Source organism: Molossus molossus, unplaced genomic scaffold, assembly GCF_014108415.1.
Source record: "Molossus molossus isolate mMolMol1 unplaced genomic scaffold, mMolMol1.p scaffold_m16_p_10, whole genome shotgun sequence".
NCBI classification, from domain to species: Eukaryota; Metazoa; Chordata; class Mammalia; order Chiroptera; family Molossidae; genus Molossus; species Molossus molossus.
The window spans coordinates 64,068,971-64,096,708 of record NW_023425345.1 but is presented as its reverse complement, the minus strand read 5'-3'; the positions used below and the strand labels follow the sequence as shown (position 1 = coordinate 64,096,708).

The window sequence follows — 27,738 nt, the reverse complement described above, 5'->3', positions numbered from 1 at the left end:
TGTAAATTTTCAGGACAGTTCCTTTGTTCACTTTCTTCTCATTGCCTGTAACAGTGCCTAAGAAGTAGTAGGCACCTGTTATATATTGATGTTAAATATTGAATACTCTATTGCAGTAAATATGATCCAATTATCATTTCTTAGGATTTGTTTTTTAATCCTCAGGTTCTAGCACAATTCTTAGACCAGAGTAGGTCCTCAGTAAATGTCAACACCAAGAGTTTTTAAAAATACATTAATTTATCATTTTGTTACACTTTTTTATTTCCCCAGTGATTTTTAGAATCACTCTTGTAGTTCGTAATTAGGGGCAGTAATATCTGAAGTTGAATCTGTCTTAGGTCTTATTAATGAAAAATATATGTAATATAGAATGGTAGATAACTGAATCAGTTATTTGCTTTTTAATATGTACTTTTATATAGTGAATACATTTGCACTAAAACTTTGCTATATTTTTATTTTCTTTGACTCATAAGTCTCTTCAGAATTTTCTGCTCAGAATTAGTTTTGCATTTTTTTGTGAAAATGCCAATTAATAATTTCTGATTGATTAAATACTATCTTAGATAAGTTTAGTGCGAGCTTAACATAGAATGTGATTGTGTCTACTTTCCTCATCTTTTATTTCAAGCAATTATGAACTCACCTCCTGAAACCTGACTTGGGAAGGAACCTTAGGAGGTTTTGTTTTTTTTGTGTCTTTCCATGTCCTTGCTATGATTTTCTCTGAGACTGGAACTAAACAACTTCTTAAACTGATAAAATGAACCAATGCAAGCAAAGCTGAGTCTGCAAAATAAATGGAGAAAGTTGTAAAAGATATAATAAAATAGCATTTTAAATTAGTGAATAGGGTACCCAAGAATTTTGCAAGAAATACAGCAAACTATAAGAATTATCCATTACTTTGATTGATCAGGAGTTAGTTGTAGCACACAAGTTTTAGGCGATCTGCATAAGTAACTAAAATGAAGAATCTTTAAAAGTAAATTAGGCCCTGGCCAGTTTGGCTCAGCAGTCAGAGCATTGGCCTGCAGACCAATGAGTCACGGGTTCGATTCTGGCCAAGGGCATGTACCTCAGTTGCAGTTCATCGCTGGCCCTGGTCAGGGTCATGTGGGAAGCAGCCTGTTGATGTCTCCCCTCTCACATCGATGTTTCTCTCCCTCCCTCCCTCCCTCCCATTCTATCTGAAGATAAATAGAAAAAAATGTTTGTGTATGTATCCATCCATCCTCTGGTGAGGATTTTTTTTAAAAGTAAATTGACATGTAATACCTAAAATAACCAAAACAGTTTTTATTCAAAGATAAGTAACAGAAGTGTTTGAAAATAAGTGGCAAAAATGCTTCCAGTTTTAACAGTAGTAGAATTTTCAGTGTTTTAGTCTGTACATTGTATTTCTTTGCCTACCTGGAAGAAACTATAAATCAGACTAAAGCTGCACAGCTGTCCCCACCTGCATTCTTATATGTTTTATGAGCTAGTAAGTAAAAGCATTGGTTCTCAACTGAGGGAACAGCAGTTCCTGCTACACAGTATTGAGCAGTAGCACTCAGACCATTGCTATTTTATTATTATTATTGTTATTATTTTAAAAGCTGTCTTTCGTCACCTGCCCGGTGTGGCTCAGTGGTTGAGCGTCGACTCATGCACCAAGAGGTTGCTAGTTTTTCCTGGTCAAGTTGTGGGCCAAATCCCCAGTGAGGGGGCATGCAGGAGGCAGCCATTCGATGTTTCTCTCTCTCACTTTCCCCCTCTCTCTCAAATCAATGAAGAAAAAATGTTTTAAAAATTGTCTTTCATTGATTGTTAGTATGTGCAAGGTACCAGGACTCTTAAGGGCAACTACTACAGTACTATTCCTTAATTTGTTAAGCTCATACTATATACTAGGCACTGTTTCAGATTCTGAAGATACAACAATGATGAATAAACAAACCAAAATCCTTGTTTTTGTGGAATTTACATTCTTGTATATTTGCTTCACAGCTTTACCATGTAGGTATTACTGTCTCCATCTTCCCTGTAAAGACAGTGAAGCTCTGAAAGTTTTTATGGCTTGCTTGAGGTTATACAAAACCAGGATTTGGAACTTCAGTGCTGAGAACACTATGCTATGCCGTCAGAATTGTCCCTCTTTAAAGATCTGTGAAGAACAATGATCCTCAATGTCACAAACAGTAGTTATCACAAATCCCCTTGAAATTCTGATATAACTCTTCCCATCTTGAAAATTGGGCATGCAATTTTAGGAATTCACACAGTCCCAACTGCTCCTGCATGGCCTTAAAAGTTAAGCACACTAGTATGGGAAGGTTCTGCCCATGGCTAACAAATACACAGGTGTCACTGCTTTATTCCCTATCCACCCCCAAGCCAGTGACAGACATTACTTATTGATCAGTATTATATTTTCTGCTAAAACTGGAAGCAGCCACGCAGTCCTTCTGAAAACAACTAATGGTCATTGATTGCCAGAGTTGGCATTCACAAATGAGATAGATTTTTTATCAGCCTTCGAATCTGGAAACCATTTTTCAAAGCTGGTATAGTAGAAAGCACAGATTTGAAAAAGTATTCAGATTTTGGCTATTGTACTGTTAGATTTTACTTTTAAGGAAAAATACTTCTAATATTGGTATTTATCAGGATTTAAAATATGAAAGGTAATGAGTATGCTTAGGTGTATTTTCTTATCAGTGTTCTTTGTTAGAAAACTTATTTGTATGTTAGATGTGTTTTATCACTCTTTTTAGATTTGAAAGTCTATTGCTGACTTCTATCACATTTCTCTACTTCAAAATTTGAATTATTTTCAATTTTCTATAGCCATAGAGCTCTGTGGTAAAAATTCTTCTTGGTTGAAAACAGAGAAAGACAAGTTTCATATGATCTCACTTATTTGTGGAATATAATGAACATAACAGTCTGAGGAATGGGGTAGTCCCAGAGACGTGGAAGTGGGGTACAGACTGACAATCCCCTAAAGAGGGGGAGGTGGGGGAGAGATAAACCACAGAACTTATATGCATGTATGCATGAACAGTGGACATGGACAACAAACTGGGGAAAGGGCAGGGAAGGAGGGGGAGGGGAAATCAGTGGGGGGGGGAACATCTGTAACAAAAATTAATAAAAATAAAAAAAAATTCTTCTTGGTTGAGTTACTAAAATTAAAACAAAATGGAAGCATTATTTATAATATCCACAAGTTGGAAACAATGCAGATGTCCACCAGCCAGTGAATGGTTAAAGAAAATGTCCTAAAACCATGCAAAGGATATATATTTTTTCACCAATAAAAAAACAGAAGGAACAAATTACTTAGAGAAGCAATAATATGGGTGAGCATGACTCATTCTAGCAACAAGTAATATTTATGGATAAATGAAGCAACTGGGAAAAAGAGTCCTTACCATCTTATTAAAAACTATAATTCCACCTTGGTCAGTGTGACTCAATTGGTTGGAGCATCATCCCATGGACCAAGGTCGCGGGGCTCGATTCTTAGGGTACATGCCTGGTTTTCGGATTTGATCCCCTGGTAGGGGCACACATTGGAGACATCCATATCTTCGCTCTCTTGTGAATGTTTCTCACACTCTTGCTCTCCTCCCTCCCTCCCTTCCTTCCTTCTTTCTCCTTTTTTCTCTCTAAAATCACTAGAAGCATGCCCTCAGGCAACGATAAAAAATTATGTAAAAATATTTTTTTATAAAAGAAATGTAGTTCTCAAAATTGTTTACTTTTTATAGTCAATATTTTTTAAATGGTGATTTTTGAGTTGGTTCCATCAGTTTTGTCGTTTTTGTTTTGGGGCTTTGGTAGCTTTATACAGTTGTGCAGTCATCACTGCCAATTTCAGAACCCTTCCATCACCCAAAAATATTCCTTTGTGACTCTTTGTAGTCCTCCCACCCCCAGTGAAGAAAGGTCTCGGAATTATTGGGTGCTCTTGTTTCCCTGGGAGCAGCAGTAGGGACAGATGTGGGATCTTTCTACTTCCGTTTCTTAGTAAGCACAGAACATTGGTTCTTCCTATGGCTCCCTACCTCAGCTATCGGATATACCACAGAATTTTTTTTTAAGTTTCTTGAAGTCATCTTTATTTTTATTTTATTTTACTTTATTTTGCATTTATCTTCAGATAGAGTGGGAGGGAGAGGGGGAAAGACAGAGAGAGACACATGGACTGGTCGCCACTCACATGACCCCAACCAGGGCCGGGGTCAAACTGCAACCAAGGTACATGCCCTTAGAGGGAACCGAACCCAGGACTCTCTGGTCCACGGGCCGACACTCTAACCGCTGAGCCCAACTGGCCAGGGCCATCTTTATTTTTTTTTTTCTATCAAGTCATTTTTATTTTGTTTGCAACTTTAAATCTTGACCAATCTACCCCTGAGAAAGACTTCTGAAAGAGAATCTAAATGGTCCTTGTTCTCTCAAGGCCAGTTTTTTAAAGCTATTTGAATCTAGTCTTATCCTGCTGGTTTTAACCTTTTTCCTTTTTTGGGGAAATTAAGTACTGTAATTACTAATTAGAAATTGAATTAGAATTCTGCAACAGATTTCTGTCAGTCTTCCTGGAATTTAGGAAAATCCTTAAACATAACTTCAACTAAATTCTAGGCCAGTGTTAAAATTCAGTTTTTACAGCTCTGCTTTCTACTTTAGCAATTAAATGGGCTGTTTATTGTTTAGTATAATTATTCCTTTGCTGAGAAACCCTCCCTAAAGGTAGTTCATTTCAGAAGTAAAGGGAAGGAACAGAAAAAATAGAAGGATTTTGTGGGTAGTATAAATAGACAGAATGAATCAGAGAGGATAGGTTTTCAAAGGTTTGAGCATCAGAGAAGAAAAGAGAGGCCATTTTAGTCATATTCTGAAGCCCCAGAGTACCAATTAAAGAAATTGATTATTCAGTGTTGTTTTCATCTCATAATTCTTTCTATAATTATAATTTCTCTTAAGGTATTAATTCTGGCATTCCAAAAGTTGACCGTAAGTCTGTTAAGTCACAATTGTCAATCACAGTTTTTTTCAATTACCAATTTAAGTGTAAGTGTCAAGTTATATTGAAAGTTTATAAAAGACACAGAAGTTCTTCCTAGAGCTGGTTTTGGCTTTGACAAATAACAAAGAGATCACTAGAGTCAAGAAAAATGGTGTCGTGATAATTGCTTAGGAAGAGGCATATTGGTAACTTGGGTGATAGAAGTGTTTTAAACCTTAATGATCACTGTCTGTGGTTGCCAGGGGTATTAGGATACGTCAAAACTAATTTCTAATTTAACTGTAATGCCTGAGATTTGCTTGTTTCACTGAATGTAAATTATTTCTAAATAAAAATTATTGAAGAGGGCTTTAAAAAAATTTTTTTTTAATAAATGTGTCCCTACAAACAGATTCTCAGGTTCCCTAACCATGTAAAGGTTAGGAAAGAACCACGTAATCAACAATCCCACAGTATTGACCTTATAATATGCCATCATGAAGGTTTTGTAAGTGATCCAAGGTGAAGTTTGACCAGTCATTCACCTTTGCTTGGTCACTGGTTTTACTCATCTTTAACCTTTTTGTATTGGGGGCTAGTCTGAATTGGATTGGAGGCTTATAAGGCCTATGCCTCCACCCATTCCAAATGGAACACTATTCACTGAATGAAACTAGACAGTCCAGGACAAAACAAAACACACGAGACAAAACTTTACACAAGTAGATGAACAAAAGCAAAGCAAGTAGCTGAAGAATTAAACTAATGGCAAAAATATTTACCAAACAATATACCTCCAAGCCAAAACCAAAAGACCTAATTGCCTTACACAAAGATCTATTTGGCTCAAATCCTAGAATAACAAAATAAATTCAGCAGTGAAGCTCAAGGAACCAACTGGAGCTCCCTTCATTGTTGAGACTAACTCATCTGACAGCAAGTTCAAAGAATAAACAGAAGTGGGTCACAAGCAGCCCATTGAGTACACTTGTTTGTCTAAGGGCATCATTTGGAATGGTGCCAAATGAAGGTCTTAGGTCAACGGTCAAAGAATAAGAGACCATTCATATCTGAAACAAGAAACAAAGCTGAAGTTATTGATTACTTAACAGCTATCCTAGTCAGACACTGCCTCTCCTGAGCAGAACAAACTGCTAATCTTATATGGTTTTAGGGAATTAGAGTTTAAAGATTGATAAACTTTCAAAGGTAGGAGTGAATTAAGGTCGGTGGTAAAAGCACTGTCGCTCAAGTGAGACCGTTGTTGAGTGGTTGACATTTTGATGTGTGTTCATTGGAGTGAGTTTTTTTTTTTAAGTTGTCGATAGAAATGGCAAAAAAGTAATTAAAAAGGGACATATAGCCCAGCTACATAATGGATAAAAGAATGCAGGAGATGAGTTTTATTTGTGTTAAAGTACTTGGTTCTTTGGGATGTCTAGGAAATCCTTGTCCCCAGAGTTACCATATTCCCTCTAGTTGGATTCAGAAACACAAATTTGGAGGTATCTTTCATTAGAACCATAAATTTTTTAAAATATTTCTCAAATCATTATAGATCTGTGTGGTTGTGAAATGTCTGCGTGGCACTGAAAATAGAAATGTCACCTACGTAATTCTATTTTTTAAAATATTTTCATTAAGTCTGTTGGTTAAAACATTAATTAATAGAATGGAGACATTTGCAAACAATAACTCCGACAGAGGTTTAATATCCAAAATATATGAAGAACTCTTAATTCTATTCTTGAATGACTTTTTTACATTAAATAAACCTGACTTTGGTTAAACTTTTACAAAGAGTAATTTCTTTATTTGTCCCAAATTTATACGCATGCCATAGTGTAAAATATTCTTAAAGCTGAAAGTTGGTTCAACTTATTTCATATCCTCTTGCTTAAAGTTGTAATCTGATAAAAACCATGAAGCTCACAAAAGTTAAGGACACTGTTTAAGAACTGGAAAAAGGTCTATGGGAATGATGAGTTCAAGTTTAGAACTATAAATGGGAAAGTTCGCTAACTTTTTTGGATAGGGGGGAGTTCCCCATTCAAGAACAAAAAAAATTAGTACATAGTCAAAAGTGAAGGAGAAAGTTTTGAAAGGAAGCCCAGGCCGATAGACCTGGATTCCTATAGAAAAATAAAGAAATGTCATAGATCGGTAAAACGAAGGACTTCTTTTCTAAGAGATAAGCTGGAAGGAAAGAACATATAAAGCGATATAACACACAGAAGTAGACCAAAGTGAGTCAGTCCATTTGTGATTGATTTTCAGGAGTAAGGGGCTATCAATAATTAACTAATTTATGGAAGCACATTCACTGAAGCAAGTTGTTATTGATTGATTAATGTGTTTAAATCAGTCTTGGTAGTAGTAGTTTATTACTATGACTAAAGAACCATCATTTCTTGATTAAGAAGGTTTAAAACCTGTTCTGATGACTACTTTTGTACCATGGCCACTCACCAATTATTTTTTTTTCTTAGCAATGTGGTAGCTTTGGATTCTCATGTTATCCCCTGCTCTGGAAACTTGTAGGATCTTCTTTCTCTATCCTTAGTGTACTGAAATTTCATAATGATAAGCCTTGGCATGGTTTGCTGCTTTTTGGTTTCATTGTTACTGATATTCAGTACTTCATCATATTGAACATTCAGTAGATTTTTTTTTGAGTCTAGGCATTCATATTCTTTAGTTCTGTCACTGATTCCTGACCATTTTCAGATACTTTGTACCTCTCCCATTTAGTTGTGGATATTTTGGTCTGCTTTCTCTGCCAATTCATTTACCATTCATGTATCTCAGGGGTCGGCAATTTTTTCTGTAAATGCCAGAGTAAATATTTCAGGCTTTGCAGACCAGATGGTCTGTGCTATAACTTCTTAACTCTGCCATCACAGCAAGATAGCAACCCCAAACAATACAGAAATGAATAGGCATGGTTGTATTTTAATAAAATTTTATGTTCAAAAACACATGGTGGGCTGGATTTGTTTACAGACTCCTGCCCTATCCTGTACATCTTTCTAGAATATAAGCTCATTGAAAGCAGGATCCCCCCCCACTCCACCCCAATTTGGTATATTCCTGTACTTAGTAGGCATTCAACTACTTGTGACTCAAGGATACAGATGATCAGGAAAGGGAAGTAAACATGTCTGTTGCTGCCATCTTGTAACCAATAGGATACCCCTTCAATCTTTTCTTCAGCTCTCCTCCCCACCGCCTTTTTATTCTTAGTAGAGGAAATATTTTGTTCTACTTGAATTTAAGAAGTGTTGAAAGTTGTGTCTGTAATTCTGCAGTTTCTTTCTACAAATGATGTGTTAAAAAAGACCCCTACCAGTAGCATCCTTTAGTAAGTCTGTTTATGGGATGTTCCATATTAGTATACTATAGTAATCATTTTTAAATAAATCTACTTGCTTGAATGTCTTATATAAAAATTACATGATTACAAAGATATTACTTAAGAATTTTTTTTTCTTGAATAGGTACTAGCTTTTGACAAGTTTGCACCATGCGTGAGTATAAGCTAGTCGTTCTTGGCTCAGGAGGCGTTGGAAAATCTGCTCTGGTAAGTCATTGTCCCCGTATCTAAGCTTTTCACTCCAAGACATGTTCTTCTGTTGAGTTGTAGGTTTTGTTTATTTGTTTTCATTTATTTGTTAAGGTGAAATCTCAGTGATTTTAGAAGCAATATAATATTTTTTTTGTCATTTTAGTCCATTTTTAGTTGAATCTGGGTAGATCATATTCTCGCTGGAACATGAAATATGCCAGAATACAGTTTGAGCTAAGCACAGAGGGTGAGAGCATATAAAAATGTGTCTTGTCTGCATTTCAGAGCCAGATAGGAGTTAATTTTGGTCTTATTGAGAGTTGGCTTATTAGATAGATAGATAGATAGATAGATAGATAGATAGATAGATAGATAGATAATTAGAAAAAATTAAAGCTTATTTTAAAAACCTTTTTCAAAAACTATACCTTTGACTATGTAGTTTTTATATTATTTTGGCAGCCATATTTTCTGTATCAAGGAATAGTTTAGCAAGAAAAAAGACACAGCTTGATGATGGTTGGAAAAGGGAAGAAACTTAGGGAAAATAACTTTATGAATAGTTGAGAGTTCAGCAAAGCCCCCATTAAGATAAATTGACCATCTCACTTGGCCACTTAGAGTGACCACCCAGCACAGAACTTGACATGCTGGAATCAAACTGAGGAGTGTTCACAACAGAACATGAGCTGCTTTTTTATTTGTAATTATATCCAAAGTAATGGGGAGGTGTGCATATATCTCACCCTGCATTCAAATGTAGAAGTGGTTGTGTATTTTATCAGCGGTATAACTACCTATGTGAAATCAGTAGTTTGGACTGTACTGATTTGGATTTGTTCTTTACTTTAGAAGTATAATGCTATGTTCATTTTTTTTTCAGACTGTACAGTTTGTTCAAGGAATATTTGTTGAAAAATATGATCCTACGATAGAAGATTCTTATAGAAAGGTATATATTACTTTAAAAGGCCTTTTGCTTTTGACTATAAATATAAATTATTGGCTTTGGCTTTGTAATTATTGAATGGTATTTACAAAGTAGGATAAAGAAGCAGTGTTCATTTATAACATTAGTGGGAAAAGTTTACACTAATTATTTCTTGGCCATTGTGTGTTTACCAGTTTATGAGAATCTTAAATACTTGACTTTCACTGTTCCTCGCTCTCATTCTCTCTCTGAGAATTTTTAGTTTATCCTGACCCCCAACATTGTAATTTAGCAAACAAACTTAAGAGCTATGCCATCCATTTCAAGTGGTAGCTCCATGTTCCACCCCACTCCCCCACCCCCAAAGACTAAAATATACTCTCAGGCTTCCTTCATTTTAACGTAAAGATGTAAATACAGAAGTCTCCCTAACCTTCTTACTAATAACTCCTTGAGAAAGTGCCACTGTTCACAATAGAAAGGTTTATTTCAGTGTTCACTAATACAACATATGCCAATAAAACAATGTGCAGACATTTTTAATGTAATAGGGAGAGAGTTATCTCCTACCTTATGGTGACCCCTGCTGCTTTGAAGACATTGTGTTTCATTCTTCCTCTATCCACAGTCTACCAAAAAAAACTGGAAAGCCCTTCTTGTACTCCACCTGTGAGGCACTAATTCTTTTTTTTTTTCACAGCTAATTTTAAATACCTTTTTTTCCTAGAAAATGTTAGGTGAAAGAGGGTAACAGAGATACATAATTTATGTTATAGCCATCCTCTGCTTTCTTGCTACCAGAAATTTTGTTCCAATAACAGTGAAGGGGGAATGTGGTTATCTAGAGAAATGAAACTCTTTCTAAAAGTATGGCAGAAGTAACGTAGACAGAATCACTTCTAATATTATTAGAACTACAACTGGTTTTAGTTTTTTTGTTGTTGTTAATCCTAACCCAAGGATATTTCTTTTTCCCCATTGAGTTTTAGAGAGAGTAGAGGGTGGGGAGAGAGAAACATTAATTTGAGAGAGACATCGATTGGTTGCCTCCTTCATGTGCCCGGACCAGGGCTGGATTTTGAATCTACAGAGCCAATGTACGTGCCCTTGACCGGGAATTAAACCTGAGACCTTTTGGGCCAAGTTATAACTACTGTGCCACACCAGGCAGGGTTGGTTTTAATTTTTGGAAATAATTTCCTTTCCAGAATTAAGTGGTGAGTGATTCATATTGAACATGGATCTTGTCAGTTTTGTGTGTTGAATCAGAGTACATGGTTTTTGTGCCTAATACAATTTGGAGTTGGTGAACCTTGGTTATCTAACTTTTTGTTGTTGTTAAAGTATTGCTTGAAATTAGAGTTTCTGTAACCATTGTCTGTTTTAAATATCATATTAGCTTTTGTGTGTATTAAGATACTGTTGTTTACATAAAAAAAAAAAAAATGAAGATGTATTTTGATTTCTTTCCCCCAGCAAGTTGAAGTAGATGCACAACAGTGTATGCTTGAAATCTTGGATACTGCAGGAACGGTATGTAAAAAACAAAGTACCAAAGTATATGTACAACTTGTGCAATATTGACCTTATAAATGACTAGTACTCTATAGACAAATACCAGTTAAGCTTATTTAAAAGTGCTACTTGCATTAAGTCTTAAAACTGTTTTTCTTATTCTTGAATTCTATTTTTTTGTATGTGTCCTTTGTAATTACCCAGGGGGAAGGGTCAGTTATTTTAAAAATCAGTAGAAAATTGTTTAGATGAAAATTTTTAGCCTCACTGGTACTTTTAAAACAAGTTAAAATGTGTTACCATATTTAAATAATGTGGAAAATACTTGGTTATACTTATCTATTTACTTACATAATATATGTTTATTCCTCAGAGGCTAGGCTGTGTGATGTAATTTGAATGATATCTTTTCTCCTTCAAAGTATTTGTGAACCAACTAGATTTATGAAAGGGCTGCCTTTAAGTAGCTTTTGGAGACAGGATATCTATTCCACTTGAGTATAGTTATTGCACGTAAATCTGCTTTGGTATATCATTTTTAAATTAAAAGCATATTTTTTGAAATGCCAACTTTTTAAATAGCATCTTTCCACAAACTGTAATTTTAAGATATGTTATAAAATACTGCAATATTCTTCACTGAGCTCTAATTATAGACTTTGAAATTGTCAATTTAACTGTCACAACATTATTGTTCTTTAATGATTCTTTCTATTGTAGGAACAATTTACAGCAATGAGGGATTTATACATGAAAAATGGACAAGGCTTTGCATTAGTTTATTCCATCACAGCACAGTCCACATTTAATGATTTACAAGATCTGAGAGAACAGATTCTTCGAGTTAAAGACACTGATGATGTAAGGCGACATTCTAATAAACAAATGTATTTTAAACTCTTACTGTAGTGACATTCAATTTAAAAGTTAGAATTTAAACACAATTTTAAGTTGATGTATTTTGGGGGGCTTGTTTCATAAGCTTTTTCCTTGAAGGGCCAAAATATAATTTTAATCCTCATCTATATTTCAAATATATATAATGTGGAAAGTAAATACACTCTTCTCTTCGCTTAACCTGTGTAAAATAAAATTTATATCCTTCCCATTTTTAAATCATAGCATTTAGTGGGGAGGAAGGAGAGCTGTGGGTGATAAATGTTACTAATAGAGTGAGTGTACTAGTAGATTTAAGAGCCTTTTTAAAAAAATTTTTTTTCCTTTATTGATACATTAGAAAGACAGAAGAAGGGAGAGGGAGAGAGAAATGGAACCATCGATGAGAGAGAACATTGATTGGCCACCTCCTGCATGCCCCTCACTGGGGATCGGGCCCACAACTGGGCATGTGCCCTGACCAGGAATCAAATCGGCGACCTCTTAGCCCATGGGTTGATGCTCAACCACTGAGCCACACCATCCGAGTTTAAGAGCCTTTTTAACAAGAATCAGTACTACATATGAACTTATCTAAAGCAACTATGACAGAAAAGGAGCATAATAATAATTTTTAAAGGAAACCAACAAATATATTAGTCTCCAATGTTAATATACATGCCCCTTCAAAGTGCACTAGAATGGAGTTTAAGCCCTGTAGGAAATTTCAAAAGGATTCCTTTAATTCCTCATTTTCTTATATATAGCAGGGGTTGTCAAAATTTATCTTGCATCAGAATCATTAGTTAAAACTGAATAGAACAAATTGCCAGGTCCCACTTGCCCCACTACCAGAGTTTCTGATTCAGTAGGTCTGAAATTGAGCTCAAGAATTTGCATTTCTAACAAGTTTCTAGATGCTGATGATGCTGCTGGTCTGGCCCTACACTTTTAAGAACCACTGTACTAACTATAGTTTAATTACAGCAAAAATTTCTGGCTTCTGAAACAAAAAACTTTGGGGCTCCCTGTGTATTTATAGTGACCTCAGTGGAGCACTTTTTTTTTTCTTTTTTAATGTTTTGATTTTTTTTTTAATCCTCACCCGAGGACATCTTTGCATTTATCTTCAGATAGAGTGGGAAGAGAGAGAGAGAAACAGACATGAGAGAGACACATCAACAGGCTACCACCCACACAACCCCAACCGGGGCTTGGGACAAACTGCAACCAAGGTATGTGCCCTTTGTGGAACCAAACCCAGGATTCTCTGGTCTGCGGGCTGATGCTCTAACCACTGTGCAAACCGGCCAGGGCTGTTTTTATTGATTTTTTTTTTAGAGAGAGGGGAAGTGGGAGAGAGAGAGAAACATCAATGTGAGAGAGAAACATCACTCAGCCACCTCCCGCTTGCTCTGCATTGGGGATCAAGCCCGTAACCCGGCTGGGTGCTCTGACTGGGATTCATACTGGGACTTCTCAGTCCATGGAACAGCAATCCACTGATCCACACCAGCTGGGCACACTTCTTAAATAGTACATCTGTTTTGTACTGTAGTAACTGCTGCAGTTTTCTTCTATCGGTTGCATTAAACAAGTATATATTAATATAATACACTATATCTGTTCCTAAAATGCCAAAATTCTTGGTATTTCTAGTTTGGATTTCTTCCAAAAATTCTTTGGAGAGTCAATCTCTGAATAATTAATGGGAGTTTTGTAGAACAAGTATTATTTTTTCATAGTGTCCTTTTAATTTTACAAACATCGCCCTGCCGGTGTAGCTCACTGGTTGGGTGTCGACCCATGCACCAAGAGGTCCCCAGTTGGATTCCAGGTCAGGGCACGTGCCCAGGTCTGGGCCCAATTTCCAGTGGGGGGCATGCAGGAGGCGGCCAGTCAATGTTCTCTTCGTCGATATTTCTGTCTCTCTCCCTCTCCCTCTCCCTCTAAAAATCAATAAAGAAATATTTTAAAAATAAAATAAAATTACAAATATTACATCTATCCAAACACATGATTAATGTAGTCTAGATTTTTAGTAAATAAAGATGATTTTACTGTCTGGCATTTTAATACAGGCTATATGAGAAATTAATATTGCTATTTTAGGGACTTTCCCAATTTCTCTTTTTTGAGTTGTAAAATTGAGAACAATTATTTGATAAATGCATGTCCGGAAACCAGAAAACTTGAAGTTGATTCACATCTCTGAGAAACGTTTTAAAATTTCGAGTTATATTGGCTTTTAACAGCACAATCTTTTGTACATCCTTTTTGAAAAAGCTTTGTATTATGCTTGCTATAATCAGTTATAAGTCCATTGTGATATAATTTTATGGGTTATTTCCCCTTTTATAAACAGATCATAGCTTGTTTTCTAAAATTTTCATGTGAAAGGTCTTTAACATTGTTAAGACTTTCATATTTAACTGTAAATTTTATTAAAAATTTAATATTTTTATCTGGCATAATATCAAAATATTTAGAGTTGACTCTTAGAAATCTTTGAATTTGAATTTATATCGTGTGTTTATTTACTTATTTCTTTTTACCCTCACAAATATATTTTTAGGTTCCAATGATTCTGGTTGGTAATAAGTGTGACTTGGAAGATGAAAGAGTTGTAGGAAAGGAACAAGGTCAAAATCTAGCAAGACAGTGGAACAACTGTGCATTCTTAGAATCCTCTGCAAAATCAAAAATAAATGTTAATGAGGTATGGTGAAATATACTTTTAAAACTGGAATTCAACATTCAGAATCAATGGAAATTAATGTATGTGTATTAACACAACCCCAAGTTAATGTATACTAAGGGTACTTCAGTGATTCTTGTAGGGAGAAGTCTTATGTTATATGTATACATGTTAATAAGCAACAATGGTATTTTATCGTCTTTATTAAAGTGGAATTAACCATGGAAAGAAGGAAGGCTGAACAAAAAACGCTAGGGGTGGGGAAGACAAAGTAAGTCTTAAGGTCTATTAAGGATGTTATATAAAAGAAAGCAAATTCGAAAAGGCATGTACGGTTCTTGTCTTGAATGTGCTTAAAGTCATGTTGTAAAGATACATAAAAAGATTTGAAGAAGAGTAAGGATTGTTTTCTTTGTATGATAGTAAATGTTCTAACTGAAGTAAGATTAAGATCTGTACAGCTTCTTCAACTCAGTACTTATTTTAAAGAGAACACTTTTTTAAAGAGAACACAGCCCTCCCAAAAAATAAACAGAAGAACTTGTCAGTTATATAAATACCTGGTTTTAATCTCATATCTTAACTGAATAAAACATTAACATTCTGGGGTTCATTTTTATCCATGGAAAGTTCAATTTTTTCATTATACTTTTTTATTTTTTGTTTTTTGAGTTTTTCTTTCTCCTATAAATTAAAAAAAAATTATATGTTTGCAGATCTTTTATGACCTAGTGCGGCAAATTAACAGAAAAACTCCAGTGCCTGGGAAGGCCCGCAAAAAGTCGTCATGTCAGCTGCTTTAATATACTAAATGCATTGTAGCTCTGAGCCAGGTATGTTTGTTTCTTATCCTCTTTTTTTTAAATATTTTCCTCTAGCTTTTAACCTCATCTTCATTTAGGGCACTCTTGTTAAGAACATGTATAGAATTTTTTGTTCCAAAAAAGAAATAGTTACTTCTCTTTTAAGATATCCATGAAGTTAGCCCAGTTGGTGTGGCTCAGTGGATTGTGTGTCATCCCATGGACTGAGGTCCTGGTTCAATTCCGGTCGGGGCATATGCCCAGGTTCCAGGCTCGATCCCCAACAGGGGGCATGCAGGAGGCAGCCGATTGATGTTTCTCTCTCACATCTATGTTTCTGGCTCTCCCTTCCTCTCTCTAAAAAAATCAATAAGAACATTTTTTAAAATACATTAAAAAAATAAAGATATCCATGAGTTGTTATAATATCCTAGTGATTAAAATATTTATTTCATTTACATATCATCTTCAGAAGTAAAGTATTCCATCTAAATGAATATTCTAGTTCATTTAATATGTACTTACGCCCTAGTGGGACACTGGTTTGTGCTGACAGTACAGTGGTGCACAAAACTGACCTCTCTTCACGTCTCTATTGCCTTAATAAGCTAATCAAGGCCTAGTGGAAGAGTTGGACAAATAATTGCAAAATACGATAAATGCTGTGATGGAATAAATCCAACCTAGTACTTATAATAAGAACTCCTGACACATTTATCATATGCCAGGCACTCTTTTTTTTATTATTAAATCTTTATTATTGAGTGTATTACAGATGTACCCCTTTTCACCCCCCTTTTACCCCCTGCCCCCTGGTTCCCATCCTGCCCCAGGCCTTCACCACCCTATTGTGTGTGACCATCGGTAATGCATATATGCATGTAAGTTCTTTGATTAATCTCTTCCTGCCTCTCCCCTGATGTTTGTGTTTCCATGTCTCTGTTTCTATTTTATTAATTGGTTTATTTTGTTCATTAGATTTCACAAATAAGTGATATCATGCAATACTTGTCTTTGACTGGCTTATTTCACTTAGCATAATACTCTCCAGGTCCCTCCATGTTGTCTGGAAGGGTAATAGATCTCTTTTTTAAAACTGCATAGTATTCCATTGTGTAAATGTTCCACAGCTTTTTTATTCACTCATCTACTGATTGGCACTTTTGGACTACTTCTAGAACTTAGCTGTTGTGAATAGCTCTGCTATGAATTTAGGGGTGCATATATTCTCCCTGATTGGTGTTTCAGTATTCTGAGGATATATTCCTAGGAGTGGGATCACTGGGTCATACAGCAGATTAATTTTTAATTTTTTGAGGAAAGTCCATACTGTTTTCCATAGTGGCTGCACCCATCTGCAATTCCATGAGCAGTGCACGAGGCTGCCCTTTTCTCCACATCCTCATCAGTACTGTTGTTTGTTGATTTGTTGATGGTAGCCATTCTGGCAGGTGTGAAGTGATGGATACCTCATTGTCATTTTAATTTGCATCTCTAATAATAGTGAGGTTAAGCATTTTTTCCTGTCTCTTGGCTATTTGTATGTCTTATTTGGAGAAGTCAATTCAGGTCCTCTGCCCATTTTTTAATTGGATTGTCTTCTTTTTGTTGAGTTGTATGAGTACTTTCTTACAACAATCCTATGAGGCAGGAACTATTATTATTCACATATTACAAATGAGTGAACTGAGACACAAAAAGATTGTTACTTACTTGTTCAAGCCCTGCAGTTAGTAAATACAAAGCCAGAATTTTAATCCAGTGATCTGGAGTACATGGCTCATAATTTGAGCTATGGACTGGCTCTTGAGTCAATGGTTAGTTTATTATGAGTAACATAAGAGCATGTAACTGGGACACCTAACCAGATATGTCACATGTGAACTATGGATTCAGGGAAAGTCTGTCCAAGTGAGAGACATCTAAGCTGAGATATGAAGGTTAAGTAGAAGTTGTGTAGGGGATGGAGAGTTGCCAGCAGAAAAAAATACAAATTCAGCCCACAGATGAGATAGCAAAGGAAAACTGAGCATATAACATTTTTATAATTTTTGAAAAAATCTTAGTACATGAATTAATTCTTATAGAGCAATTAGATCAGTGCCTGGCACATGATAAATCCTCAACCATTTAGCTGTTGCTGTTTGCCAACAATAATGGTTTCCTGCTCAGTGTTCATTAAACCATATTGGACTGTACCCTTTATCCTTGGGCACTTTGTATGTTTGTGGTTTGGCTTCTTCCTATGTTAAATGGCCCTGTACTACCATAGCACTCTGTATCTTTTGGAACTTTTTGACCCTACTGTCTCTGTTTAAGGCTTTCTGTTCAGAGATATATCCTCTCATTTCTGATGTCCTCTCATTCCTGACCCATACAGGCCCATTCTTAGCACATATGTGCCTGAACTTACATATTCCCACCTGTCCCTTCCAATTTGCTATATTCAGTCTGCTAGGAAAATTTAGCAGACTCAGACTCTAAATGAGGACTTAAAGTTCAAGTCATTTGGGAAATGAGTAACCACATGCATATTAACAGAACTGCCGGAATTTGCAACAAGTCTGATTGCCACAAAAATAGTAAAAAGGGGAACTTTTTTTTTTAACCCACACATGTATGCAGATAATCTCATCCAAAGTAAATAAATATTTGGCAGACAATGTGCCCTGATTTTACTTATATTTACATCACTCACAATTTTTTAAAGTTTACATGATTTTAGTGTAATACTAACTTTTTTTGACATTCATTCTAAAAGTTGGTAGAATGTGTTTCAGTATGAAATTAGAAAGTATATAACTGTAAAGAGCCATCATGAAATAAATTCTATTTTGTCTACTCTCTGAACCAGCTTTTTAGCCACTCTTATTGGAAGAATGAGGAAGGTCTTTATTTTCTGATACTAGAAACCCTAGTGAGATGTGCATTTTGTATTTAGGCCGATGTAATTCTAGGATTGTAAACACTCGAATAGGATCATCCATTTGTTAATGTTGCTGTCTGGTTTTTTGTGTTGTTGTTTTTTTTTTTTTAAGAGAGAGGAAGGGAGAGAGAAAAACATCAATCAGCTGCCTCCTACACACACCTCCACTGGGGATCGAGCATGAAATCCTGGCATGTGCCCTGATCAGGAATCGAACTGGGACCTCTCAGTCCAAGGGACAATGCTCAGTCCACTGAACCACACCGGCTGGGCGATATGTCTTTTAATCTTGGTTCTAATAAAGTTGATCTGACCTAAAATTTTAATGTGGTTCTCCCACCCCCACCCTCACCCCACTTTTAATCTTTGGAAGGTAATACACAGAAATTTGCACTAAGGGATACTTTCTTTTTAACACCATTGTCCTAATGTGTTCCTTTGGCTCTTGTGTGTGTTTTCAACCCGTATTTGCAATTTATTTTTTTTTTCTTTTGACAGGTGTAAAGAACTGTTGCCCAATTCAACAGTGCCAGCATTCCAACTTTGTTAAACCTACCAACATCTTAAATGGACTTTCTGTGGTGGTACCCTTTAAGAGGCGGATGAAAGCTACTACATCAGTTTGCACATTCTAATCACTTTCCAGTATCACAAGAGAGATTTTTACTTATATAATAGCCCTAGAGTATGCAGCTGGTAAAACCAGAGGCTACAATCCAGTATTACTGCTAAGAGACATTTTCATCCACCAATGTTGTACATGTATGAAAATGGTGTACTGTATACTTTAACACACCCCATACTTTGTATTGGAGAGTACAATAATGTAAATCCTAAAAGCACCACTATTTTAGCATAATAAAAGAAAGTCCAAAGAGCTCCTATATAGACTACTCCAGATAACTTCGCTTCTTTGATACTTGTAGCTTATTGTAATTTTTTTTAAGAAAATCAAGGTCATTATCATTGTAATGTACAAATAAGCGCTTTGATTAACACAGCTATATAGTTTTTTTAATTTTTAAAAAACCTGTGGAGACAGTGATCTTGTCTTTAAAATACGATAGTCCTTTCAGTAAAATGTCTTAGATTAAAGACGTTGCCTTTAATATCTGTTGGGAAGGAAATGTCCAGATTTTTCAAATCTCTTATATGTTTCCTTTTTTGTTTACATAGGGAACAATGTTTATAGTTGTGTGTACAGTGGGGGTCTACAACAAGAAGTGTATATTTTCAAACAATTTTTTAATGATTTAACAATTTTTGTAAATCATTTTCAGGCTTCTGCAGCTGTAGATTCTCACTGTGAATCCCTTGCTTGCTCATGCATAAGTGTATTTGCAATACCAAATATACAGGTTTAGTATTTTTGCCTGTTAGTGATTGTTTCACATGTGTAACGTTTTGGTTGAGATGTTAAATGGTGGATGAGTACTGTGGATGTGAATGTGGGAAGTAATTTTAATCATGTGTAATTGGTCACAAGGCCTAAGTTGCAGTAACTATTGCTGTTTTATTTAACAATGCCTTGTTGCTTTGTATGCATTAACGTTTGGGTGTAAAGATTGTGTGTCTATCCAACAGGGAGCCACAGTATTTAAATTGACCAACCTAATGTTACAACTACTTAGAGGTGGCCAAATGTAAACTAAAGCCTTAATTAAAGTGGTGCAATTTTGTATAACTTAGCATCAGTAGTTCAATAAATTTGGATTGCCATGCAAGGGCTTGCATTATAATTACTTGCCACTTGAATGTGTTTTGTGTAATGTTTAACAGTGCTAGTAAATAAATACAGATTTAACTTCTTTTTAAATGTAATAGGTGCATTTTACATAGTGTGGTTTCATAACTTAACATTTGGGCAAGCCAGACTCATTCTTTAAGTACTGATGAGTGAAAGATCTCAGATTTTTTTCCTAGTAGTGTTTGAATATCCATATAACAACCTTTTGAATTTTTCCTTGGAAAAGAATTTTGTAAATCAAGCAATATTACTTATGAACATATGCCTTCTGCATAATGTTCAATAGTTCTTTTAGGTGTAGGAAGACGAATTGGAAATACTTTGACAGATGTAATGCCTATGAATTTTTTTTAAATATAGGATGAAGTTATACTTAGAATTTATGGTTATAAAAATTTTTGAATGAAGTGGACTCAAGTACTACTTTCTTTTTAAATAACAGATCTGTCTTTGTCTTGTGTGTGCTACATTTCCGTTTTTTGGGGGGACTTTTTCACACTTGCAAACAAATGTAAACAAACTTTATCAAAATATTTGTCAGCCACTGAAGCATATCATCAATTAATTAGTGATACCATCTAATTCAAGAATGTCTGCTAATCCCCTAAGTACATGCTATTTGAATGGGATATTTAAAGGTTTTCATTTGAAAGAGGAATGGGTCTTATTCCTTACATATTTAACTCAGAGTTCCATATATTTAAAGGTTACATAAAAAAGTAAATGCTGCCCTGGCCAGTTTGGCTCGGCGGTAGAGCGTCGGCCTGCGGTCCAGAGAGACCCGGGTTCGGTTTCCTCTAAGGGCATGTACCTCCATTGCAGTTTGTCCCCGGCCCTGGTTGGGTCGTATGGGTGGCAACCACTCAATGTGTCCCTTTTGCATCGATGTTTCTCTCTCTCCCCACTATCTGAACAAAAAATGGAAGAATGTCCTCGGATGAGGATAAAAAAAAAAGTAAAAAAAAGTAAATGCTTGGCCCTGGCAGGTTTGGTTCAGCAGTTAGAGTGTCAGCCCGCAGACCAGAGAGTCCCAGGTTTGGTTCCCGCTAAGGGCATGTACCTCAGTTGCCTTTTGTCCCCGCCTGATTGGGGTCGTGTGGGTGGCAGCCACTTGATGTGTCTCTCTCACATAGATGTTTCTCTCTCTTTCTCCCTCTCTCCCTCTTCCTCTATCTGAAGATAAATGCAAAAATGTCCTTGGGTGAGGATTAATAAAAATAAATAAATGAAAGAATGAATGCTTGGCCCTGGCCAGTGTGGGTAAGTAGTTAGAGCATTATCCCATGCACTGACGAGTTGCAGGTTTGATTCCCACATAGGTCAGGTGAGTGTGGCAGGCAACTAATCAGTGTGTCTCACGTTTCTCTCTTTCCCTGCCTCCCCTCCCTTCCTTCCACTCCTAAAAATCAATGGAAAAAATATCATTGGGCCCAGCTGGTGTGGCTCAGCCCAGCCAGAGTGTCATCCCATGGACTGAGAGGCCCCGGTTCAATTCCCGGTCAGGGCACATGTTGGGATTTCGGGCTCGATCCCCAGTGGGGGCTGTGCAGAAGGCAGCCAATTGATGTTTCTCTCTCCCTCCCTCTCTCAAAAATCAATAAAAACTTTTTTTTTTTTTAATCCTCACCCGAGGATATTTTTCCATTTTTTGTACAGATATAGTGGGAGGGAGAGAGAGAGAGAGACATCGACGTGAAGGGACACATCGAGTGGCTGCCACCCACACGACCAACCAGGGCCAGGGACAAACTGCAACCGAAGTATGTGCCCTTAGCGGGAACCGAACCCGGGTCTCTCCGGACCGCAGGCCGACGCTCTAACCGCTGAGCCAAACTGGCCAGGGCAATAAAAACTTTATATATATATATATATATATATATATATATATCTCCTTGGGCCCTAGCCAGAATGGCTCAAGTTTGTTGGGTGTCATCCTATACACCAAAAGGTTGCTGCTGGTTGATTTCCCGTCAGGGCACATGCCTGGGTTGCGGGCTCAATCCCCCAATACTGGGTATGTAGGCAGCCACTCAATGTTCTGCTCTCACATTTATGTTTCTTTTTCTCCCTCTCCCTTTCTAAAAATCAATAAAAGTATTTTTTTAAATATCCTCAAGTGAGGATTATTAAGTAAGTAAATAAATAGAATGTAGTCCCACTTAACTAAGAGACTTATTTTGGCAGAACTTGTTTTATTTATAGTCATTGGGAAAAAAATTAAACCCAAAAGATATGGGATTGTGGAGCGTTAAAGTCGCTTCAGTTTATATGTCCTGTTGCATCCATTTGACCCTCTTTGAAGGTCCCCTCATTAATTCAAATGTTTATTGCCTACCAACTATGTGTCAGGCTGAGTTCTAGATTCTTTAAAAAAGATAAATGTTCAACAAAGTTTAGTACTTCTGTGTCAAGCATTGTTCTAGGTCTGAGGATAGAGCAGTAAACGAGATCATTTTAGGACCCTGCCCTCATAGAATGTATATTTTATTGTAGGGATTCTCAGCCTCAGCACAATGGATGTTTTGTGCTAGGTAATGACTTGGGGCAGGCTGCCTTGTGCATTATAGGATTTTTGCAGCATTCCTGGTCTCCACCTACTAGGTGCCAGTGATGCCACCCCAGCCTAAAGTTGTGAGAATCAATACTATCTGCAGGCATTGCTAAGTGTTCTCCAGTTAGATTTAGGGAGGAGGGAGGACAGCAGGTGTTGAAGGGCAAAATCACCTTGGTTGAGAACAACTGATCTGGTGGGAAATAACATTAGTTACAGGAGAATGTTGGGGGTACAAAATGGACAGCTTACTGAATAAGAATGTAGGCTCTGGAATCAGATTTCCCGGTCTAATCCCAGCCTCTGCCACTTCCTAGCATGTGACCCTAGTTAGATGCCTCAATTTCCTTATCTGTAAAATGGGGATGAAAATAGCACTTCATAGAAGTTAAAAAGAGTGAAATGAATTCCAGTATCATCCTCCAGGTCAGTAAGTTTGAGGGGGGGGGGCGCTTTGTTTTGTTTGTATTTTGCTGATAGAATTAGGGCTATGGTTAAACAGAAAGCACCATTGTCTCCCATACAAAATAGTAACTGCACCTTAGGAATGCAAATCATATATAGAAGGACTTATGTGCTTAAATGGAAAAAATGCTAAAGTAATTCAGAGAACTCGTGAGTTCCTTTTCATGTCCCCAAGGATACTTGGAGAAACTTGAATTTTAGGAGAAAACCAGGATATTTCACTTTATTTTTCTGAAAAGTGTAGAAACCCTATTTTGACTTTTCATGTGGACTCAACTTTTTTTCTTAAATATATTATCTTTACCACGTGGATATTATGAGTAGAAAGTTTTAAAACCTCTTCTTTTTTAAAGTAAGTTGCTTTGCTTTTTTAATCGTCTTAACTTTAGATGTGGGACAGCAAATCTAGAATCGAAAACCATCACTGCAACCTGTTTTTAATTTACCTCAATCTATGTCTTCATTGAATTTAATCCCCATCTGTTGTTCCGTCTCCTCTCTATTAAATCTTGGAAATGTAGGAAGGAGTTAGAGTATTTTATAATATTTCTATCACCTTATTTTAGAAATCTTAGCATTTTCAGGCTTATCTCAACATCAGTGAGGCTTAACAAGATGTATGGGACTTAAATTATCTTTAAAAGTCTGTTCTGTAATTTGTCGCAGTACATCAATACAGCTGGTATTTTATGAATGCTCGAGAGAAGTATAATTAAGAGTAGAACTAAACTTGGGTTTCCTTAACTGGCTATTGAGAGAAATATGCATGAGTCTTTGTTGGGATATTGATACTTGTAAATTGGCTACTAAACCTGTTAATGGAACAACTTAAGTTTGTAGGTTTAATACTAGTTTATCTTTGAAAGTTAGAAATAAAAAATACTTGTTGCTAAATAGGTCTACTTTCTCAGTGCTGCAAGGTTTTTTTCAGATTTTTAAATATATTCCACATGTGGATATGTCGAACTTGCTCCCTTAAAACATCCTTATTAGAGGCTTACAGATTACTGACCTTAAGAATTAAAGATTTTATCCAAAATTAGGGATAGCTATCATTTTTTTCATCTAAGAATCAATAAATATGTTCACTATTGCATGTCTACCTTGTTTATCATTTATAGGCAATCAGTAATTTCTCTTATGGTTTGTCTGAGTGTGTAAACAATTTTTAATGTTCTATATTATGAACCTAGTTTAACTTGGATTTCCTTATGCAGTGACATAAATGAAATAGTTATGCAGATTCAGCACTTGGGTCAAATGCAGGGTTTTTCCTGAAAACTAGCACAGATAAGTCTTACAGGATTTTTATTTGAATAATATATTCACTTAAAAGGTTTTCAGCAGTTTTTAAATAGGCAGAAAGCAAAGTCTTTAATGTTTTTGTCATCTGCCATTATTACCCATTCAAATATCTATTTATAGTGTGGTAGTTTATGTCCCCTGTGAGCACTAAGTTCAGAACAGGAAACTTACAGTCACATGCTGCATAATGTTTCCATCAGTGATGGACCACATGTAAGGTGGTATACCTTATTGCCTAGGTGTATAGTAGGTTTGTTGTAATCTAATGAAGTACTTCTCCGAACATGTCCCCGTTGTTAAGCTGCTCGTGACTTTATTGTCAAAGTTTTGAATGTGCAATGTGCTGTGCTTGGGGCACAGAAGGAAGTAGCAAAGAGTAAATGATAAACCCAGTTCCTGCTGGCAAGGTGCTTAGTGCATCAATGGTGGGGAAAACAACTCAAAAAGTTTCAAATAAGCGAAAATCTAGTAACATATCTAATAACAGGTCATAACTCTGTTATCCATACTATGCAAGTGACTAAAAATTGTATTTTGCTTTAAAATGTATGGGCTACTTGATGTATACTTACTTTAGAATTACTCAGGTCAATGTTACATTATCTGAGCAAATCAACCAGTGATGGAAGTGGAGTACAATCAGATTGGTATGGTTTATAGTGAGTGTTTACCAGGGAGCCACTCTCCTGTTCTGAGTGAGTAACATGACTAATGTAGCATTTTGACAGCTGTGTGAAAGACAGCCCAAGGAGGAGTAATGATAGTGCTAGAGATGACCCAGCCAGCTTGCAGGCTGTTTGGGTCTGGAAGCATGAAGTAAGTAGGTTGGAGCTCTGATGAGAAAGGGAGCCCAAGAAATTTTTAAAAGCAGTAACTGGAAAACTGGTTAATGGCTTAGATGCAGGGGCTGAAGGAAAGAGTAAACTATCTGATTATATTAGCAGAACCCGAGGGATTGAGCACCAACGATGATAAATTGAAGAAGCAAGCAAGGAATCCGCTTTTAGTGCATGAGTGGAAGAATTTTTTGGCAAGACAGAATTTATGTTCAGTAAAATTTTCATGAGTATCTTCTGAGGAGAGGCGATTTTAACAGCCGGACATTGAAGTCACTGACGTAAGGGAGAAACCATGAATGTGAATGAAGCTATTTTCATAAGGATTAAGCACAGAGAAAGAAAAACAGGACAGCCTGCCTAAGCGGGCTGGGGGTGGGGAGGTGAGGGTTGGAGTACACAGGACTGCTATCACAAAGACAAGGCAGCAGATAGCCTGAGAATACAGCGTCTTTGATGGCGAGGAGTAACATTATGTTCCCCTCTACTATGCTATAGGCCAGCAGTAATTCCATTCGCTAGACACATCATAATTTATATGTCTCTATATGTACTTCTTAGCAGAGAATTGGCTACTAATCTAAGGAGATGATAGGATAGTTTTGGAATTACCATCCTCTAATTAGTACCAGGTCTATGGATGTCTGCTCAGGGACTATAAAGTCTGTTTCAGAGCCAGTGTTGACAGACTTCAAATTCAGCTGCACCAAGGCCACAAGGCATCTTTCAAATACATGTCATTGAACTATTTCTCCACATGCCTTTCCAATAATTGAAACATTTTTGTGCCGGTCATTTTTCTTAAGTGGCACTTGGGTGTTTTACCCACAAAAATGTATTAGGGGGATTCTTATTTTTACTAATTCTTAACTACTTTGTCCTGTTGATATAGTTCTTTTATTTTCTAAAAAGATAATATTGCCCTAGGTAAACAGTATGTATTAGTTCCTAGGGCTACTGTAACAAATTGCCACAAATTTGGTGGCTTAAAACAAATTTACAGTTCTGGAGGCCAAAAGTCCAAAATCAAAGCGTCGCCAAAGCCTCGCTCCCCCTAGCGGCTCCAGGAGAGAATCCATTCTTCGCAGCTGGTGTTCTTGGCATTAGGCCACACTCTCCGACTGTCTGCCTCCATCTTCATATCTCTGCATGCGTTTTATCTCTCACTTTTAAGGACATTTGTGATGGCATTTAGGGTTCCTCTGGACAATCCAGAATATTCTCAGGTGACCTAGCCACATCTGCAAAGACCCCTTTTTTTTAAAGCACATTTTTTTATTTCTCAGTTACAGTTGATACATAATATTAGTTCCAAGTGCACATCCCAGTTTTTAGATGTTATAGAATTAAGTGAGCATCTCAAAAAAGACCCTTTTTATTTTATTGTTTTAGAAGAATAGTTTATTGATTTTTAGAGAGAGGAATGGAGAAGAGAAACATCAGTGTGAGAGCCCGCAGCCTTGGCATGTACCCTCACTGGGAATCAAACCAGCAACCTTTCATTGCATGGGACGATGCCCTACCAACTGAGTCACACTGGCCAGGGCTGAAAAAGACCCTTTTTAAAAGAAAAGTAAAATTTACAGGTTTGGGCATTAGGATGTAGACATATCCTTAAAAGACATTATCAGCCCACCACATAGTTTTTTACTAAGTTTGCAGTAGCAAAGACTAGCATGGGTCTACTCTAGAATTAACCCAAACATGCTGAATTCAATCAAACCTAGGGACTTCCCTGAAGAGAGCCCACCTCGGAAAGCCCCAGAACTAAGCTACTGCAGTGAGTCTTCTGAGGGAAGCGAGAATTATATAAAACTTCCACGCCCTGGCCCATTTGGCTCAGTGGTTAGAGTTGTCGGCCTGCAGATCACATGGTCATAGGTTTGATTCCCGGTCAAGGGCATGTACCTTGGTTGCAGGTTCGATCCCAGCCTCATTTGGGGTCGTGCAGGAGGCAACTAATTAATGTTTCTGTCTCTCTCTCTTTCTTCCCCCACCTTTCACTCAATTAAAAAAATCGGGTGAGGATTAACAAAAAAACCTTTAGGAGTCAATAAGAGGTTCAGTCTGGGCTAGTTCCACAATTCTAGAATCAATACAGTGTCCATGGAATGCTGTGTTCACCATTATCCCACTGAAACCTTCCACTGGTGTGAGCATACATCCTGTGTACCATGTATGTGTACCATACATATTTTATATTTTTCAGTGATGGCAGACATTTCCCCCTTCTACTGAGTGATATAAATAGCAAACTTTATTTTCTTTATTTTTTATTTTCAGACAGGACAAAAGGGCTTTTCCTCCACCTCACCCCTCACCTTTAATCAGACATACATAATTCATAGTCGAAGAAAATGAGTGCTGCTGAAACCAGTGTCATGATTTACAAGGTTTTACTCAGTTTCTGCACTGACTTGAATGTTTTGTTTTTGTTTTTTTAGAAATGGTAGTAATGGGCAGGCATAAGAATTAAATGATAAAAATTCATTTGGTTAGAAAGAAGTACATTGAACAT

The 27,738-nt window shown here is 36.6% G+C and overlaps 1 protein-coding gene across 1 annotated transcript in view; it reads left to right on the top strand.

Annotated features, from left to right (window-relative positions):
- Positions 1 to 20,124, top strand: part of RAP1B (RAP1B, member of RAS oncogene family) — a 43,226-nt gene extending 23,102 nt beyond the window's left edge. The window contains exons 2-8 of the mRNA XM_036253207.1: positions 8,500 to 8,582; positions 9,451 to 9,519; positions 10,975 to 11,031; positions 11,734 to 11,874; positions 14,465 to 14,608; positions 15,304 to 15,420; positions 18,815 to 20,124. Of these exons, the coding sequence (XP_036109100.1) occupies positions 8,526 to 8,582; positions 9,451 to 9,519; positions 10,975 to 11,031; positions 11,734 to 11,874; positions 14,465 to 14,608; positions 15,304 to 15,390 (555 nt within the window). The 5' untranslated portion in view covers positions 8,500 to 8,525 and the 3' untranslated portion in view covers positions 15,391 to 15,420; positions 18,815 to 20,124. The remainder of the gene's footprint in view (positions 1 to 8,499; positions 8,583 to 9,450; positions 9,520 to 10,974; positions 11,032 to 11,733; positions 11,875 to 14,464; positions 14,609 to 15,303; positions 15,421 to 18,814) is intronic.
- Positions 20,125 to 27,738: the final 7,614 nt, after the last annotated feature.